Below are 20,344 nucleotides of genomic sequence, written 5' to 3'. Positions count from 1 at the left end.
TTGGCAAATACTCACACACTTAAAAATATGAATATATTACAATGACAAGTCAATACAAGTTACTCAAGATCAGTAAAAAATAATCTGATAAGTAAACCAAAATAGAAGCCTCAACTTCTCTTTTCTAGTATGCTTTGAAAAGCATAAGTTAACAGTTTAAAAGCCTACTCTCCTAAAACATCAGTATCTGAGAAACTACACTCTTAGGATATAGTTTCTCCACTCTAACACCTCTTTCACCTCTGGATGTGGTAAAGGAAACTTAATCAGAGAACTAATAAATAAGCCAAAATACAGCCTGCGGTTAAAATTGCTACAAGGACTAAAATTTTATATATCTTATTCCTCAAAGAACTCCATCTTATAAGTCATATTTTAAGCAAAGGATGCCTACTAATAAAGTAACTCAAAAATTTTAAAAGCATATATGCTTTGGTTATTGAGCAAAAACTGACATTCAGTGACACTACCCCACCATAGTACCACCTAGTGACAGAAATGCAATGGACAAACTTAAGAGGTTACCCTCAAGCTTAATAATTCCACAATCTGATTATGATTTTGCTGAAATATACACTTTATGTAGAAAGTGAGCCTTCTATTGCAAATGTATAGTACAAAAGCAAACATTATTTATTCTTATGTTAGACTTTGTTTTGATTTGATTATAGGGTTTAATCACTCATTTTATAAATATTTTCTGAGTGTCTGCTACATGTGAGATACCATGCCCAGCTATGCGGAAGATAAAAAAGATGACTGGAATGTATCTGCCTTTTAGGTGCATAAAATCTTACCTCCTCCACAAGACACATGATAACTGTACTTGTAGAAAAAGGTATTATAGGAATTCAGAGGAGGAAGAAATCAGTGTCTTATAAGCTTATAAGGAACAGTTCTGTGACATAAATTGGCCCTTGAGCTAAGATTTGAAAAACAGAAAGGAGTTAGAGAGAGGACATTTCAGACAGAGTGTATGGTATAAATGAAGAAACAAAAACAAAAAAGCACAATGTCCAAGGAACAGGGAGCAATCCAGGGTGGCTGAAGGGGCAGGGAATTTATAGAGAAATAGTTAATAATATGGCTAGCAAGCTAGTTAAGTGAAAATCCTTTAGGGCCTTGAACAGCAGGCTAAGGTGTAGAGACCACTGAAGTCCACAAGCAGGAAAGTCATACTTATCAGAGTTATGCTTTAGGAAGAATAATCTGGATGTTTTGTGTGGGATGGGTTGGAAGGGTGAATACCTGAGGCAGTGAGAAAAGTCATGCGTAAAGTTACAAGGGCCTAAAACTAGGGCAGAAGTTGAGGGACTGAAAAGGACAGAATAGGCCATTGCTACTACAATGAAATGTTCACCTACCTCACAGGGCTACTGTAAAGATCAAACGACATAATAAAAGATCTGAAAAGTTTATTTACTCACTAGTGACAAACTTTACAAGAGTGTCAAGAGCACAAATGAGGACTTTAGGGAGAGAGATTTTAAAAACGGGAAGAAAAAAATCAAAACAACAAAAATGTCCTTTTGCAGGCAGCTAAATATATACCTATTAAAATTACTAAAATATTAAATAATTAAAAGACCTAATTTTGGTAAAGACTGAGTACTAAGTAAAAGAGTGCTTATAAGTAAAAAGAAACAGGATTTAAAATTATCTCAGCAACGTAAAAATTATGTACATATAAGAACTGAAATTCAGGGGGAAAATGGAAAATTATTTAAGAGGTGAAATTGTGGGTATTTTTCTCATGTTTATTAGATGTGATTTTATACAATTAAAGAGAAATGTATAAATAAAATAAAAAAGGAAAACTATAAGAATCACATACAGAACAGGCAATTTCACCTCTACTGTATATTTTACAACATGGAAAGTACACACTCCTTTGAAAAACCAACAACTTTAACATCACAACATTGAATATTGATGTGTTACTGCATTTTTCATTTAATAAAAAGTTTGATATGAGCAAAACAGGTTTCCGTTCCATTTCGACCCCCACTGCCCAGTGACAAGGGCCCTTTACTCTGCCACTGGCTACTTAGAAACTACATTAGAAACCCACCAGCCTGCAATATTTATCGGGGATTCTCTGATACCCCTGATATTGCATGCAAAATGAAGCATATGTGTATGTGCATTTTTCTAGGGGGAAAGTTCATAGCTTTTATCAGAATCTCAAAGGGCCTATTGTTCTAAATGAAATGAAAGTTTAGAACCACTATTATGAACTTTTCTCCCCCTCCTATTAATCTCAATAACCAACTCAAATCAATATGTCAATGGTTTAGAGAATGTTATTTATTCAACCATTTCTGAATGAGGGGCCCTCTGAATTCCTCTTCTCAATCCCCAGTGCCACTTCTGCAAGTGGCAGAAGACCTTTAGACGTAAAAAGTTTCTAAGACCTTTTTATTTCCATTCCTTACCATTTATAGCCCATGTAAGCTTCATCTTTAATTTATAAAAAAATTTATAGTAATGCCGCTACTCTCCACCACCTCCTTAGAATCTTTTCTACCTTCCTAGATGATTTTAGAACCTAGCTTACATTTCCTCCACTCTAATTCCATCTCCCCAACACTAGCAAATACTAAACTCACCATCAATCTCAGTTCTTCTACTCCTACACTAAGATCAATAAGTAGTATAAGAGACAACAATACAAATTTGCTCCATTAAAAATTCATGTGGGATTTCCCTGGTGGTCCAGTGGTTGAGACTCTGTGCTCCCAATGCAGGGGGCCCAGGTTCGATCCCTGGTCAGCGAACTGGATCCTGCATGCTGCAGCTAGGAGCCTGCATGCTGCAACTAAAGATCCTGCATGCTGCAACTGAAGATCCCGCATGTCACAACTGGGACCTGGTGTAGCCAAATAAATAAATGTTTTTTAAAAAATTCATGTGAACTGAAATGTAGCCTATGTTGCTCCTGGCAAACCACTACCAGTAATAAACTAGGCTCTCAAACTAGAGGTATTGGGTTGGCCAAAAAGTTCGCTCAGCATTTTTGAAACATCTGGAAAATCCCAAACGAACTTTTTGGCCAACCCAATAGTATATATTCAAAGGGCTAGTCCCAACAGATCAAAGTCAGGAAACTACAGAAGTGGAAGAAACCTTAAAGATCAAGTAGCTGAATCTTATTTTACAGAAACTGAGGTCCAAAGGAACAAGTGATCTGTCCAAGATAATTAGAGTAGAAACAGAGCTCAAATGGTCAGCTGTCCTGGTCCAACGTTCATTCCACCACGGCATGTTATGTCCTTTGTACACCAGTTGTTTATTCTCTTCAATATTTAGAAATCAAAATCCTTCAAATTGTCTGTATTTTCTCCAGTAAGCTATACTTACTACTACCTCAAGACTCCTTAATATATGCAATATCATTCCTTCCTGGCTTGTTGAGAGAGAATGATACAAGGGACAGGAATTGAGCCTTAATGAAATCAAGGTCAACTGTACATCTGAGTACACTGTCACTCTCTTATATGAAGAACTGAATTGGTTTGGTATGTCTTATTCTTCTCAAAACCAAGCTGACTGCTTCCTAATAGCTTATATTCTTCTAATGATAGCAAATTATTGCCTAATGATTTGCTCTAGTGTCTTCTAACACAAAAGCCAAAACTAGAATCCAACTCTTCTGATTGTTGGTTTACCAATATTCTTTCTGCTAGATTATCCTCTTTAAAGTGAGCTGTGGGGACTTGCCTGGTGGTCCAGTGGGTAAGACTCCACGCTCCCAATGAAGGGGGCCCGGGTTCGATCCCTGGTCGGGGAACTAGATCCCGTATGCCTGCCACAACTAAAGAGTTCGCATGCTGCAACTAAGAGTCCACATGCCACAATGAAGATCCTACACACTGCAACTAAGACCCAGCACAGCCTAAATAAATAAATAAATAAATAAATAAAATGTTTTAAAAAATAAAGTGAGTTGTGATCCTGAAGGATATAACTTTAAGTCAGTTCTATCTTTAAGAAGATATCTATTTAAGTTATGATTAATGGTTATTTATTCTGCCTCTTAGAACATCATTTATAAAGTTGTTTTTTTATCCCAATAAAAGGATTATTTATTTAAGAAATTTCTTCTAATATGCACATGAAATCCCTCTTCCTTCAACTGAAGTCTATATTTCTGTATTATAAACTCATATTCCAGGTACGTTCAGGTATCACTGAACTATTATAAGGACAGCTTTTAATTTTTTAAAAAATAATTATCCTTCAGATACTTTAAACATAACTGAATCACCTCTCACCCTCTTCAGTTCCATGAAAAATAATCCACTTGAAAACATCCTTAATTTTTTCCTGTTAAGTTGTTTTTCATTTTCTTATTACATTTTGTGTCTCCTCAGTATTCACTGTAATTTCTTGACATGCATCTTATGTTATGAAACTTAAATCTTAAAACTTTAGGATCTCTAAAAAGCAGAGTAGGAGGATTATTTCCCTAGTGTTATTATATTCCCACTTCAGTTATTATGAAGGCCAGAAGTCTCTTAACTTTTATCTACTTTGTTAATTATCAGCAGCTAGTCACCAGTGGGAGGGTAGGAAGAGGGAACTTACACACTACTGGAAGAAATTAAAGTTCCCATCCTTTGTCCATGATGTCAGAGCCAATAAATGAAAACAAAACAGTACCTATCCAAAAGAACTACTAAATGGAACATACAAGGTAAGTACCTCACTGATAATATCTCCTACAAACCAAAGAGAAAGGACAGACTGCTTTGCTGCACACAGTAAGCCAAAGAACATGAACCCATCAAAAACAAATGAAAAGAGTGCCACTTCTGACATGATAACATAAGGAGCTCCTTAGACTCACTCTCCAACAAAACTGGTGAAATTTATAAAGTATTACCATTTGAAGTCCCTAGAAATGGTCCTGGAGGCATATAGCAAATGAAATATCATTTACTCAAGAAAATCTATTAGAGCTCAGTAAGAATGGCAAGAGTCTGTGGTGTTTGAACCAGGACACACTCCCTGCCTCCCGACTCCCAGTTCAGCCATATGGAAACTCCACTTGAGATTGGTGCTCCCAATGCTCCCTCTGCCCCCTGAGCTCCCTCTGCTCTCAGTGTTCCCTCTGCCCCCTGAGCTCCTAGTCAAAAGACTATCTTCCTGGGAAAGGCAGGACATCAGCATTGCTCATCCTTCCCCTCAACAACCTGTTGCTGAAGCTAAGTTCTGGGCTAACATGGCCAAGAGGTAGGGTCTCCCTTCTTCCACACACCCCCACTAGAGGGACAGAGGCTCTACCTTGGGTGTGATGCCACTGAGAATACTGAAGCCCCAGTCACCCTGGCCCTGACTCATAAGAGGGTAGTTGCATACCAAGAGAGGAAAGGCAAAAAGACCTGAGGCTACTGCTCCCCAAACTCCATCTAGTGCTCAACTCCTAAAGTGGGGATATCACTCACAGAGAAGCCACCATTGTCCCCTATGCCCAGCTCCAGAGCTGTGGCTGGGAGATTTTGCCTGGACAGAGAAGGCCCTGAAGCAGATAGCTCCTAATCTCTTCCCAGAGGAAGTGACTTCATACAACTAGACGTGGATTAGTTCAAGCCCAAGGCTACTCTCAAATATAGTAGAGGTTGAGGTGAAAGGCAAGTAGGAGGAGACTAGTGGAATCACTGGACATAGAGGCTGAACTGTATTTCAGCTGGTTTGCCCCAGAGAACCAGAAAATCAAGGAGGGAAATGTACAGGAGGAGACTGCCTAGGGTCAGAAAAAACCTCAAACACTGACCTCAACAACTTTCACTTCAAAGGAACCCAATCTGATGGCTTTAGTCGGTGAAACAATTTCTGCCCCAGGGCACTGTTGGAAAAAACAGTGCTGATCTCCCAGCAACAATTGGAGCATAACTGGAAAAGAGACAGAGAGAGCCTCAGCAAAACCACTGCCCTCTCAGGGTGACTGTGGGCATATGCCAGGCTATGCTGGTAAGGCTATGTTGCTTAAGAGGCAACATCAGAGGCACTAACACTGTGAGGTGGGGAGCAAGGGGAGGGTGGAGAGAGACAGCACTAAAATCCAGCCAGTTCCTAAATAAACAAACAAACAAGTAAATAACACTAATAAGCCCTGGGAGGGAGGGCACCAGTACCTAGAGTTACTACTGGACTATCTGGACTATCTAAAATGTCCAGTTTCCAAAAAATTGCAAGACACACAAAGAAACATGAAACTACAACCTATACACTGAGGAAAAAAGCAGGAAAAAGAAACTGCCTACGGTTTTGACCAGATGTCAGACTGAAGAGAAAAAACCTTCAAAGTTGTCATTATAAATATGTTCAAGGACTAAAGGAAACCCTGTTAAAGAAATAAAAGATTGGTTCAAGATGGCAGAGAAGAAGGACGTGCTCTCACTCCCTCTTGCAAGAACACCAGAATCACAACTCACCGCTGAACAATCATCGACAGGAAGACACTGGAACTCACCAAAAAATATACCCCACATCCAAAGACAAAGGAGAAGCCATAATGAGACAGTAGGAGGGGCACAATCACAATAAAATCAAATCCCTTAACTGCTGGGTGGGTGACTCACAAACTGGAAAACATTATACTACAGAAGTCCCCACACTGGAGTGAAGGTTCTGAGCCCCACGTGAGGCTTCCCAACCTGGGAGTCCAGCAACAGGAGGAGGAATTCCTAGAGAATAAGACTTTGAAGGCTAGCGGGATTTGATTGCAGGACTTTGACAGGACTGGGAGAAACAGACTCCACTCTTGGAGGGCACACACAAAGTAGTGTGTGCATTGGGACCCAGGGTAAGGAGTGGTGACCCCACAGGAGACTGAAGCAGACCGACTTGCTAGTGTTGGAGGGTCTCCTGCAGAGGCGGGGGGTGGCTGTGGCTCACTGTGAGCACAAGGACACTGGCAGCAGAAGTTCTGGGAAGTACTCCTTGGCGTGAGCCTTCCCAGAGTCCGCCATTGGCCCCACCAAAGAGCCCGGCAGGGTCCAGTGCTGGGTCGCCTCAGGCCAAACAACCAACAGGGAGGGAACCCAGCCACACCCATCAGCAGTCAAGCACACTAAAGTTTTACTGAGCTCTGCCCAACAGAGCAACAGCCAGCTCTACCCACAACCAGTCCCTTCCATCAGGAAACTTGCACAAGGCTCTTAGATAGTCTCATCCACCAGAGGGCAGACAGCAGGAGCAAAAAGAACTACAGTCCTGCAGCCTGTGGGGAAAAAAGCACATTCACAGAAAGATAGACAAGATGAAAAGCCACATGGCTATGTACCAGATGAAGTAACAAGATAAAACCCCAGAAAAGCAACTAAATAAAGTGGAGATAGGCAAAATTCCAGAAAAAGAATTCAGAATGATGATAGTGAGGATGATCCAGCACCTCGGAAAAAGAATGGAAGCAAAGATCGAGAAGATGCAAGAAATGTTTAACAAAGAACTAGAAGAATTAAAGAAAAAACAAGCAGAGCTGTACAACACAATAACTGAAATGAAAAATGCACTAGAAGGAATCAACAGCAGAATAATTGAGGCAGAAGAACGGATAAGTGACCTGGAATACAGAATGGTGGAATTCACTGCTGCGGAACAGAATAAAGAAAAAAGAATGAAAAGAAATGACGACAGCCTAAGAGACCTCTGGGACAACATTAAATGCAACAACATTCGCATTATACGGGTCCCAGAAGGAGAACAGAGAGAGAAAGGACCTGAGAAAATATTTGAAGAGATTATAGTCAAAAACTTCCCTAACATGGGAAAGGAACCAGACACCCAAGTCGAGGAAGTGCAGAGAGTCCCAACAGGATAAACCCAAAGAGAAACACACTGAGACATATAGTAATTAATTGGCAAAAATTGAAGACAAAGAAAAATTATTAAAAGCAGCAAGGGAAAAATGACAAATAACGGACAAGGGAACTCCCATAAGGTTAACAGCTGATTTCTCAGCAGAAACAGAAGGGAGTGGCATGATATACTTAAAGTGATGAAAGGGAAGAAACTACAACCAAGATTACTCTACCAGGAAGGGATCTCATTCAGATTCCATGGAGAAATCAAAAGCTTTACAGACAAGCAAAAGCTAAGAGAATTCAGCACCACCAAACCAGCTCTACAACAAATGCTAAAGGAACTTCTCTAAGTGGGAAACACAAGAGAAGAAAAGGACCTACAAAAACAAACCCAAAACAGTTAAGAAAATTGGAATAGGAACATACATATCAATAATTACCTTAAACGTGAATGGATTAAATGCTCCAACCAAAACACACAGGCTTGCTGAATGGATACAAAAACCAGACCCATATATATGCTGTCTACAACAGACACTTTTCAGACCTAGGGACACATACAGACTGAAAGTGAGGGGATGGAAAAAGATATTCCAGGAAAATGGAAATCAAAAGAAAGCTGGAGTAGCAATACTCATAACAGATAAAAGAGACTTTAAAATAAAAAATGTTACAAGAGACAAGGAAGGACACTACATAATGATCAAAGGATCAATCAAAGAAGAAGATATAACAATTATAAATATATATGCACCCAACATAGGAGCACCTCAATACATAAGGCAACTGCTAACAGCTATAAAAGAGGAAATTGACAGTAACACAATAATAGTGGGGGGCTTTAACACCTCACATACACCAATGGACAAATCATCCAAACAGAAAATTAATAAAGAAATACAAGCTTTAAATGACACAACAGACCAGACAAATTTAATTGATATTTATAGGACATTCCATCCAAAAACAGAAGACTACACTTTCTTTTCCAGTGTGCATGGAACATTCTCAAGGACAGATCACATCTTGGGTCAGAAATCAAGCCACAGTAAATTTAAGAAAATTGAAATCACATCAAGCATGTTTTCTGACCACAACACTGGGAGATTAGAAATCAATTACAGAGGAAAAAAACGTAAAAAAACGTAAACACATGTAGGCTAAACATTACTAAATAACCAAGAGATCACTGAAGAAATCAAAGAGGAAATCAAAAAACTACCTAGAGATAAATGATGATGAAAACAAGAGGATCCAAAACCTATCGGATGCAGCAAAACCAAATTTATCAGAGAAGTGTATAGCTATACAAGCCTACCTCAAGAAACAAGAAAAATCTCAAATAAACAATCTAAACTTACACCTAAAGGAACTGGAGAAAGAAGAACAAACAAAACCCAAAGTTAGCAGAAGGAAAGAAATCATAAAGATCAGAACAGAAGTAAATGAAATAGAAACAAAGAAAACAATAGCAAAAATCAATAAAACTAAATGCTGGTTCTTTGAGAAGATAAACAAAATTGATAAACCATTAGCCAGACTCATCAAGAAAAAGAGGGAGAGGACTGAAATCAATAAAATTAGAAATGAAAAAGAAGAAGTTACAACAGACACCACAGACTTACAAAGCATCCTAAGAGACTACTACAAGCAACTCTATGCCAATAAAATGGACAACCTGGAAGAAATGGACAAATTCTTAGAAAGGTATAACCTTCCAGACTGAGCCAGGAAGAAACAGAAAATATGAACAGACCAATCACAAGTAATGAAATTGAAACTGTTATTAAAAATCTTCCAACAAACAAAAGTCCATGACCAGATGGCTTCACAGGTGAATTCTATCAAACATTTAGAGAAGAGCTAACACCCAACCTTCTCAAACTCTTCCAAAAAATTGCAGAGGAAGGAACACTCCCAAACTCATTCTATGATGCCACCATCACCCTGATACCAAACCCAAAGATACCACAAAAAAATGAAACTTACAGACCAATATCACAGAAGAATATAGATGCAAAAATCCTCAACAAAATAGTAGCAAACAGAATCCAATAACACATTAAAAGGATCACACACCATGATCAAGTGGGATTTATCCCAGGGACACAAGGATTCTTCAATATACGCAAATCAATCAATGTGATAAACCATATTAACAAATTGAAGAATAAAAATCATATGATCGTCTCAACAGATGCAGAAAAAGCTTTTGACAAAATTCAACACCCATTTATGATAAAAACTCTCGAGAGAGTGGGCATAAAGGGAACCTACCTCAACATAATAAAGGCCATATATGACAAACCCACAGCAAACATCATTCTCAATGGTGAAAAACTGAAAGCATTTCCTCTAAGATCAGGAACAACACAAGGATGTCCACTCTCGCCACTATTATTCAACACAGTTTTGAAAGTCCTAGCCATGGCAATCAGAGAAAAAAAGGAAATAAAAGGAATACAAATTGGAAAACAAGAAGTAAAACTGTCACTGTCTGCAGATGACATGATACTATACACAGAGAATCCTAAAGATGCCACCAGAAAACTACTAGAGCTAATCAATGAATTTGGTAAAATTGCAGGATACAAAATTAATGCACAGAAATCTCTTGCATTCCTATACACTAATGATGAAAACTCTGAAAGAGAAATTAGGGAAACATTCCCATTTACCACTGCAACAAAAAGAATAAAGTGCCTAGGGATAAACCTACCTAAGGAGACAAAAGACCTGTATGCAGAAAACTATAAGACACTGTTGAAAGAAATTAAAGATGATACCAACAGATGGAGAGATATACCATGTTCTTGGATTGGAAGAATCAATACTGTGAAAATGACTGTAATACCCAAAGCAATCTACAGATTCAATGCAATCCCTATCAAATTTCCAATGGCATTTTTACAGAACTAGAACAAAAAATCTTAAAATTTGTACGGAGACACTAAAGACCCCGAACAGCCAAAGAAGTCTTGAGGGAAAAAAACGGAGCTGGAGGAATCAGACTCCCTGACTTCAGACTACATTACAAAGCTACAGTAATCAAGACAATACGGTACTGGCACAAAAACAGAAATATAGATCAATGGAACACGATAGAAAGCCCAGAGATAAACCCACACACCTACGGTCAACTAATCTATGACAAAGGAAGCAAGGATATACAATGGAGAAAAGACGGTCTCTTCAATAAGTGGTGCTGGGAAAACGGGACAGCTACTTGTAAAGGAATGAAATTAGAACATTCCCTAACACCACACACAAAATAAACTCAAAATGGATTAGAGACCTAAATGTAAGACTGGACACTATAAAACTCTTAGAGGAAAACATAGGAAGAACACTCTTTGACATAAATCACAGCAAGATCTTTTTTGATCCACCTCCTAGAGTAATGGAAATAAAAACAAAAATAAACAAATGGGACCTAATGAAACTTAAAAGCTTCTGTAACGCAAAGGAAACTACAAACAAGACGAAAAGACAACCCTCAGAATGGTAAAAAATATTTTCAAACAAATCAGTGGACAAAGGATTAATCTCCAAAATGTATAAACAGTTCATGCAGCTCAATATTAAAAAAACAAACAACCCAATCATTAAATGGGCAGAAGACCTAAATATACATTTCCCCAAAGAGAACATACAGATGGCCAAGAAGCACATAAAAAGCTGCTCAACATCACTAATTTTTAGAGAAATGCATATCTAAACTACAATGAGGTATCACCTCACACCAGTTAGAATGGACATCATCAGAAAATCTACAAACAACAAATGCTGGATAGGGTGTGGAGAAAAGGGAACCCTCTTGCACTGCTGGTGGGAATGTAAATTGATACAGCCACTATGATGAACAGTATGGAGGTTCCTTAAAAATCTAAAAATAGAATTACCATATGACCCAGCAATCCCACTACTGGGCATATACACTGAGAAAACCGTAATTCAAGAGGAGCCATGTACCACAGTGTTCATTGCAGCACTATTTACAATAGCCAGGCCATGGAAGCAACTTAAATGCCCATCGACAGACGAATGGATAAAGAAGATGTGGTACATATATACAATGGAATATTACTCAGCCATAAGAAGGAACGAAATTGGGTCATTTGTAGAGATATGGATGAATCTAGAGACTCTCATACAGAGTGAAGTAAGTCAGAAAAAGAAAAACAAATATCGCATATTAACGCATATATGTGGAACCTAGAAAAATGGTACAGATGAACCAGTCTGCAGGGCAGAAATTGAGACACAGATGTAGAGAACAGACATATGGACACCAAGGGGGGAAAGCAGCAGCGGGTGGGGGTGGTGGTGTGATGAACTGGGAAATTGGGATTGACATGTATACACTGATGTGTATAAAATGGATGACTAATAAGAACCTGCTGTATAAAAAAATAAAATTCAAAAATTCAACAAGGCCTTCCCTGGTGGCACAGTGGTTGAGAGTCCGCCTGCTGATGCAGGGGACAGGGGTTTGTGCCCCAGTCTGGGAAGATCCCACATGCCACGGAGCGGCTAGGCTCGTGAGCCATGGCCACTGAGCCTGCGCGTCCGGAGCCTGTGCTCCACAACAGGAGAGGCCACAACAGTGAGAGGCCCACTTACCGCAAAAAAAAAAAAAAAAATCAAAAAAAAAGAAATAAAGGAAGGTGTGATGACAATGTCACATCACAGGTATAGTATCAATAGGAATGTATTGATATGTATAGGAATTATAAAAAAAAGAACCAAATGGAAATCCTAGAGTTGAAAATTACAATAACTGAAATGAAAAATTAAGTACAGGTGCTCAACAGTAGATGTGAACTGACAGAACAAAGAATTAATGAACTCATAGATGAGCAATAGAGGGCTTCCCTGGTGGCGCAGTGGTTGAGAGTCTGCCTGCCAATGCAGGGGACACGGGTTCGTGCCCCAGTCCGGGAAGATCCCACGTGCCAAGGAGCAGCTGGGCCTGTGAGCCATGGCCGCTGAGCCTGCACGTCCGGAGCCTGTTCTCCACAACGGTAGAGGCCACAACAGTGAGAGGCCCGCATACCAAAAAAAAAAAAAAAAAAAAGATGAGCAATAGAAATCATGCAATATGAAGAACAGAGATTTAAAAAGAGTGAAAAAAAATAAACAGATTCTCAGAGAAATGTAGGACATTATTAAGTGCATATATATATATATATATATATACATATATAATGACTGTACCAGAAAGAAAGGAGAGAGATAAAGGGGAAGAAAACCTGCTCAATGAAATAATGGCTGAAAGCCTCCAAAGCTTATTAAAAAGAAAAAACATTTACCCATCCAGGAAGCTCAACAAATTCCAAATAGGAAACATGCAAAGAGATCCACAGACACATTATAGTAAAAATACTGAAAGCCAAAAACAAGGGGAAAATCTTGAAAGTAACAAGAGAAAAAAGACCCCTCACTAATAAGAGATCCCCAATAAAACTAACAGCTAATTCCTTAGCAGAAACTAGTACAGGTTGTAAGCCAGTAGGATACCATATTCAAAGGACTCAAAGAAAAAAACTGCCAAGGAGGAATCCTATATCCAGGAAAGCTGTTGTTCAAAAATAAAGGCAAAATAAAGACATTCCCAGACAAACAAAAATTGAGAGAATCTGTTACTAGCCGAACTACCTTACAAGAAATACTAATGTAAGTTCTTTAGCCTGAAAGAAAGTGACCTCAGACTGTAATTCAAATCCACACACACACAAAAAACAAGAGCAAAAGGTAATTGTGTTATTATAAAAGACTGTATAAATGCATACTTTTCTACTTTCTTCTTTGTACTAATTTCAAAAGCAATTGTATAGGGCTTCCCTGGTGGCGCAGTGGTTGAGAGTCCGCCTGCCGATGCAGGGGACAGGGGTTCGTGCCCCGGTCCGGGAAGATCCCACATGCCACAGAGCGGCTAGGCCTGTAAGCCATGGCCGCTAAGCCTGCGCGTCCGGAGCCTGTGCTCCGCAACAGGAGAGGCCACAACAGTGAGAGGCCTGCGTACCGCAAAAAAAAAAAAAAAAAAAAAAAGCAATTGTATAAAGTAATATTTATATAATGTATGATTAAGCCTATAACATATAGAGATGCAGTATACTTGCCAATAACAGCACAAAGGAGATGGATGGGAGCACAGCTATATTGGGATAAGGAAATGACTCCAGATGGTAACTCAAACACAAGAGCACAAATGAAGAGAACCAGAAATGATAAATATGAAGGTTAATATAAAAAAGTCATAAATATTTACTTACCTTCCTTTCTTCTCTCAACCTCTTTAAAAGTCATAAAATTATATAAAGTCATAATTATGACAATGTATTGCTAGGATTTTAACATTTATAGATGTAATATCTATAAAAGTAAAACAACAATGCAGGGTAAGGAACTAGAACTATGCAAAAGTAATGTTTCTATATCTCACTAGAATTAAGTTATAAAATTCTTAGAAGAAAACATAAGGGTAAATCTTCATGACCTCAGATATGGCAATGGATTTTTAGCTATAACACCAAAAGTATGACCAACAAAAGAAAAAAAATAAATAAACTTGGCTTCAACAAAATGAAAAATTTTTGTGCTTCAAAGGACACTATCAAGAAAGAAAAAGACAACCCACAGAATGGGAGAAAATATTTGCAAATCATATATATAAGGGACTTGAATCTAGAATAGACTCATATCTCAAAAATAAAAAGACCAATAATCTAATTAAAAATTGGGCAAAGGATCTGAACTGACATTTCTCCAAAGAATATATACAAATGGGCAATAAGCACATGGATAGATGCTCAACATCTTTAGTCCTCAAGGAAATACAAATCAAAACCACAAGGATACATGGCTTCACACCCACCAAGATGGCTAGACTAAAAAAAGTCAGATAACAACAATTAGCTAGGATATGGAGAAACTGGAACCCTGTATACTTCTAATACTAATGTAAAATGTTGTAGTCACTTTGAAAACCAGTCTGGCAGTTCCTTAAAGAACTAAACAGAATTACCATATGACACAACAATTCTACTCTTAGGTATACACCCAAGGGAAATGAAAACTCATGTCCATATAAAACTTGTACATGAATGTTTATAGCAGCATTATTCATAATAGCCAAAATATGCATGCCATAACATGCATGAACCTTGAAAACATAATGCTAAGTGAAAGAAGCCAGACTCAAGACCAAATATTATATGATTCCATTTATGTAAAATGTCCAGAATTTAAATATAAAAAATGAAGAAAATATATGACCAGTGTCAGGATCAAGAGTCAAGGACTTGTTAAACAGAGATAAAAAAGGCACTATGGATTAAGTATATGATGCCTCAGTTTCTACCATATCAATATTAATGAAATAAATCCAAAATTCTATCATTCAAAATTCATAAGTCCTTTCAATATTAATTAGTATAGTAGAGAGGCAACTATATAATAATCATTACAATTTATGTCTTATCATATGAAATCTTCCCATTTTAAGAAAAAACTGTTTTAGGTGTTTCCCTCTATGAATAGTGGTCTAGTAATTATTAGATAAGTATCTTTAGAATTCAACAAACATTCACTGTGTGATTAGGGTCTGTCACAGTCTTAATTACCCTTATATAAATATCTAACACACAGAAGGCAATAAACAAATGAATGGCCTTAATGGCTGTCATTTATCTATACTAGAACTTACTCTCCTCATCTGCAAAATTAGAAGGGCTGGATATGATCTTTAAAAAAAAAACTTTGTGGAGTACTTTATTTTTATTTATTTATTATTTTTTTTTTTTTGGCTGCTTTGGACCTTTGTTGCTGCACGTGGGCTTTCTCTAGTTGCGGCGAGTGGGGCCTACTCTTCGATGCAGTGCGCGAGCTTCTCACTGCGGTGGCTTCTCTTGCTGCGGAGCATGGGCTCTAGGTGGGCGGGCTTCAGTAGTTGTGGCTCGCGGGCTCTAGAGTGCAGGCTCAGTAGTTGTGTGGCACACGGGCTTAGTTGCTCCGTGGCATGTGGGGTCTTCCCGGACCAGGGATGGAATCCGTGTCCCTGGCATTGGCAGGTGGATTCTTAACCACTGTGCCACCAGGGAAGTCCCTGATCTTTTCTAAAGTAGTAGTGTTCAATAGAAATTTCTGCAATGATGGAAATGTTCCACATCTATATGGCTATTCAGCCCTTAAAATGTGACTAATGCAACTGAGGAATTAAATTTTTAATTTAATGTAAATTTAAACAGTCACAGGAAGCTAGTGACTACCACACTGCACAGCATAGCTCTAGGGCAAAATCCTGTGTGAAAAACACATTTCACAATGCATTCCAGTAACCGCATACACATGGTAATGTATATATATGTATTCGTAAAACAATACTTCCCTTAATACATAAAAAGCATTGATATTTTCTTTCCTATTCTACTAAATTTCATCTAAAACAAAGTGCGGATCCAACCCACTAACGTGATTTCATAACACTGCACTAAGGTTCCTTTCAGCTCTAAAATATGCTATAAATACTAATGACTGTCCTGAAAGTATGCATTCATTATTTATTTTGTAATCTTAACCACAAGTAACTAATTAATCTGAAAATTTGCCTCAGGTTGTACCAGGTTCTACTTTAAAAGCCTTATAATCATTCCTTAATCTCCCTGTTAAATCAACATTTTTAAAAAAGAGGAAAGAGTTGCATGTCTTTAAGAAGTAGAAAACAAAGGTAACATCTTTTCCTTGTTTTTCATACTTCAGAAATGGTAACCAAAGAAATGGCAGGATATGTAGGAGAGAGTGAAGGAAATTGTGGAGATAGTGTTCATGTAAAGAGAGAAAGCTAACTTTTTATTGTCATCACCTCCACTGAATCTCCTAATGACGTCTCCTTCCCTCTCATTCTTCGAGCCTGAAAGTCCTACAAATTTTATCTTGTTTTAAATTAATTTTTACTGGAGTATAGTTGCTTTACAATGTTGTTTTAGTTTCTACTGTACAGCAAAGTGAATCAGCTATACATATACATACATCCCCTCTTTTTTGCATTTCCTTCAAATTTTATTTTAACTTCATCTGGCTTATTAGAGGACTACAGAATAAGACTGGCTCCCAAGAGATCACATGTTACAAATTTCAACTACAAAGTGCTTTTAAAAAACCTTAATAAAAGGATCTGGATTTGCTTCTCTACCCTAATCTGCCATCTCCTATCATGAAATCCTCACTAGTCTAAACTATAAGCAGTTCTACAAAAGTTTCATGCTCTCTCTTACCTGTGGGCCTTTGTACATCCTATTTCCTCTTTAGCTAACTTCTAATTTTTCAGGTCTTGGTTTACATATCAGTTACTCAAGTCAATTTTCTCCACCTCAAGATTAGTCTTGATGCCTCTCATGTATATTCTTCCAGTACTTTGTACCTTCCCCATCATTGCACTACTGTATTAATTGCCTGTTTATTTATCTATTTCCCCTACTAGATTTTAAACCCTTTAAGGACAGGGTGTATATTTTGTACTGTTCACTGATGTAAAGATGTTCAATAATTACGGAATGAACATATGGATATAATTCCTTCAGCATTCCACATGCCTAGTGTCATACTCCCTGCTTGGAATGTTCTCCCCAGTTCTATCACCAGCATGAGATCCTCTCTATAATCTAGTTCTTAATTATCGCTATTTCCTCTGGATGCCTACAGCCCTTATTATTCATACTATTCATTTGATATTTAATCTATTACGTTGTTTTTTAGTTATTCTTGTAATGCATAGATCCAATCTCATTAACTAAATTGTCCAGCTTGAAGATATTACTGTGTTTCTCTTGGTACTGCATTACCTAGCATAGCACTATGTAGATAGCAGACATTAAACATTAGTTGACAAAGAATCAAAATTTGAGAGGTTGTTTCTCCTATGAAGCTGACAACACTTTAGCGATAAAGACGAACAAGGGGTGCCAATTAAGCTTTTTGTCAATTATAGGCAATAAAAAGATATACTTAAGTACGAATACAAATAACAATAAAACAGTATTCTTAAGTGAGAGATAATAATGAACACAAATACTAAGATGCACTGTAGCCAAAGCTACATTCATTAAAGACAAGTAGCCTTATGGCTTCCAAAGTGACCTGTGTACACAAAAGAACACTGTTTTTCAGATCAAGGGATAATCGTGTTTACATGTGAATTTAGGGCGGTCTATGTTTTGGAGACATAGATAATTACGGTTTGGGCCTATCAAGGAGCGCTGTCAGCAAGGAAGCTAACTGGTGCTAACTCAATTTGCCGCTTGTTAACAGGCAGCTTGTTTCTTCCAATGCCCTCCAAATTGCTAATTCCGACTGAGTAAAATCTTAACCATTGGCAAACTGGTCCCAAATTCCATTACTAACTTTGGAAAGTAGCCCAGTTCTCCTAGCGTTTAGAAAAGAAAGCAGTATGGGAATGGTGTCTACCCTGCCTCCTAAACTAAGAGAAAAAAACTAAATCCTGCGAGAGTCACCAGCGCTCCAGGTGCCCTCTGCCCGGGACCTTCCGTCCCGTTCCCATTTACTGTACCTCAAAGATTTTCTTCACCCCTTCCTCAAATTCCCAACCCTAACTTCCTTCACTTACTGCTGCTCCAAGTTAGCCCTGACAACCTTTCTTCTATGTACTGGCTCTGACCTGAAGACACAAGGGCAACCTTTTCCCTATAGGTCCCCTTGTCCTTCACGCTACACTTCCAAGTGAACGGCATCTCACCTGGGAGATTCCAGCAGTTCCCGAGCCGCCGAGCTGACGTGACCTCCATTGCGGACCTGGGCCCCAGACAGAGACTAGGGGCCGTATTGGTATCACAGAGTGCCGACGCTTTTCGAAAGCAACCGCCGCAGCTGCCCAGCTCCAGGAAGGTATCGCGAGCAGCGCCATCTTGAGCGAGGAGAGAGGAACCGAGAGCAGAGGATTGTGGGACGCTGGCGGTCCGAACTCGCTACCTTAATCCTCCTCACCCCACCCCACTCCCTGGAGGAGAGCGGAAATAGCTTCTCTCTGAAGATTCGGGCGCATTAGCGCGACTGCATTTTTTTCTTCTAGGGCCGGTCTTTGAGTGTTTTTATTGTTTTGTTTTGTTTTTAACATCTTTATTGGAGTATAATTGCTTTACAATGGTGTGTTAGTTTCTGCTTTATAACAAAGTGAATCAGTTATACATATACATATGTTCTCATATCTCTTTCCTCTTGCGCCTCCCTCCCTCCCACCCTCCCTATCCCACCCTCCCTATCCCAGCCCTCTAAGTGATCACAAAGCACCGAGCTGATCTCCCTGTGCTATGCGGCTGCTTCCCACTAGCTATCTATTTACACAGCAGGGAATAACGGAGTAACATTGTCTTTCTCTCTTTTCCTAGATTTGTCAGGTAAAACACAGGATGCACAGTTAAATTTGAATTTCAGATAAACAATGAATCATTTCTTAGTATAATTATGTCCCAAATATTGCATTTGCTAAATCTGGCAACCCTATCTTGTCAATCATTTCACTCTTCTCCTGCCGCCTCCAACTCAGTGCCAAAATCCACTCTCTCCATTTTCCCTGTGAATATTATCACTCTCCTGTGTACTAACGCTTAGGGCAGATTAAACTACAGATATTGATTTCCCCAGGAAGAAGGCTTCATCTGTGAGATTCACTGCCTGTGAGAGTCACTTGCTGTGTTGTAAGTGCTTTCGTTTGGCTGATTGTTCTTTTTTGCACAAACTTTGGAGCAGTTTTCCTTTGGTCTTTTGCTCTTGGAAGAGTTTTAAACACACACACACACACCCCTTTACTCTGCTAATTTGCCTTTCTACCTCTTCCCTTTGGTTTCTGCAGCATCTAATTATTGCAAAACAGCTGGATTCGCTGAAGGACCGTAAAATGAAAATGTATGCAGAGAAGTCCATGTTTAAAGACAGGTTTATATTCTTTTGTCACCACTATCATCCAACAAAATAATGTTGAAATATGTTTACAGTTATCTAGGAAACTACATTTCCAAGTGTAAATGTAACCTGAAGCCCTGGCGACAGTAATGCGTTTGCAATTTCTATTCATTGCTGCGTTCTCAAACTTTCACACAAGACAGGCAAATAATTATTAACTCCTTATGTAGAGGCACCGTGGACTAATGATAAGTCTGATGAAGACAAAGGATATGCATGGCCCATGCAGTTAGCTTTACTTTGTTTCAGGATTCATATTACACCCCAGGTTTCCAGGGTAAGAGGATGCTTGAAAGGAATTATTTACAGAAGAATAATGTTTCCAGTTGAAGGGAATTCCATGTGAAGGAAATGGCATTTTTAACAGCAAGGAGTCGAAAGAAAATATTTCCAGGTTCGGGAGTCTAGGGAGTGTATGGCAGAGAAGAGATGAGCCTGGGTGAGCAGAGGCCTGATGGTGAAGGGGCTTGTATTTCATTTTAAGAAGTTAATGCTTGATTCTGTACCAAGTGAATGGTTTTAATCATGAAAGTAACATGATCAGATCTGTATGTTCATTA

General features: G+C 38.6%; 1 protein-coding gene across 1 annotated transcript in view; it reads right to left on the bottom strand.

Annotated features, from left to right (window-relative positions):
• ABCB7 (ATP binding cassette subfamily B member 7) overlaps positions 1 to 18,739 on the bottom strand; it is a 149,600-nt gene extending 130,861 nt beyond the window's left edge. Inside the window, exon 1 of the mRNA XM_060086627.1 lies at positions 18,562 to 18,739. Coding sequence (XP_059942610.1) covers positions 18,562 to 18,729 — 168 coding nt within the window. The 5' untranslated portion in view covers positions 18,730 to 18,739. The remainder of the gene's footprint in view (positions 1 to 18,561) is intronic.
• Between the last annotated feature and the right edge of the window lie 1,605 nt (positions 18,740 to 20,344).

Source organism: Mesoplodon densirostris, chromosome X (genome assembly GCF_025265405.1).
Source record: "Mesoplodon densirostris isolate mMesDen1 chromosome X, mMesDen1 primary haplotype, whole genome shotgun sequence".
Lineage (NCBI taxonomy): Eukaryota > Metazoa > Chordata > Mammalia > Artiodactyla > Ziphiidae > Mesoplodon > Mesoplodon densirostris.
The sequence above is the reverse complement of the archived record's forward strand: the minus strand, read 5'-3'. Positions and strand labels throughout refer to the sequence as shown.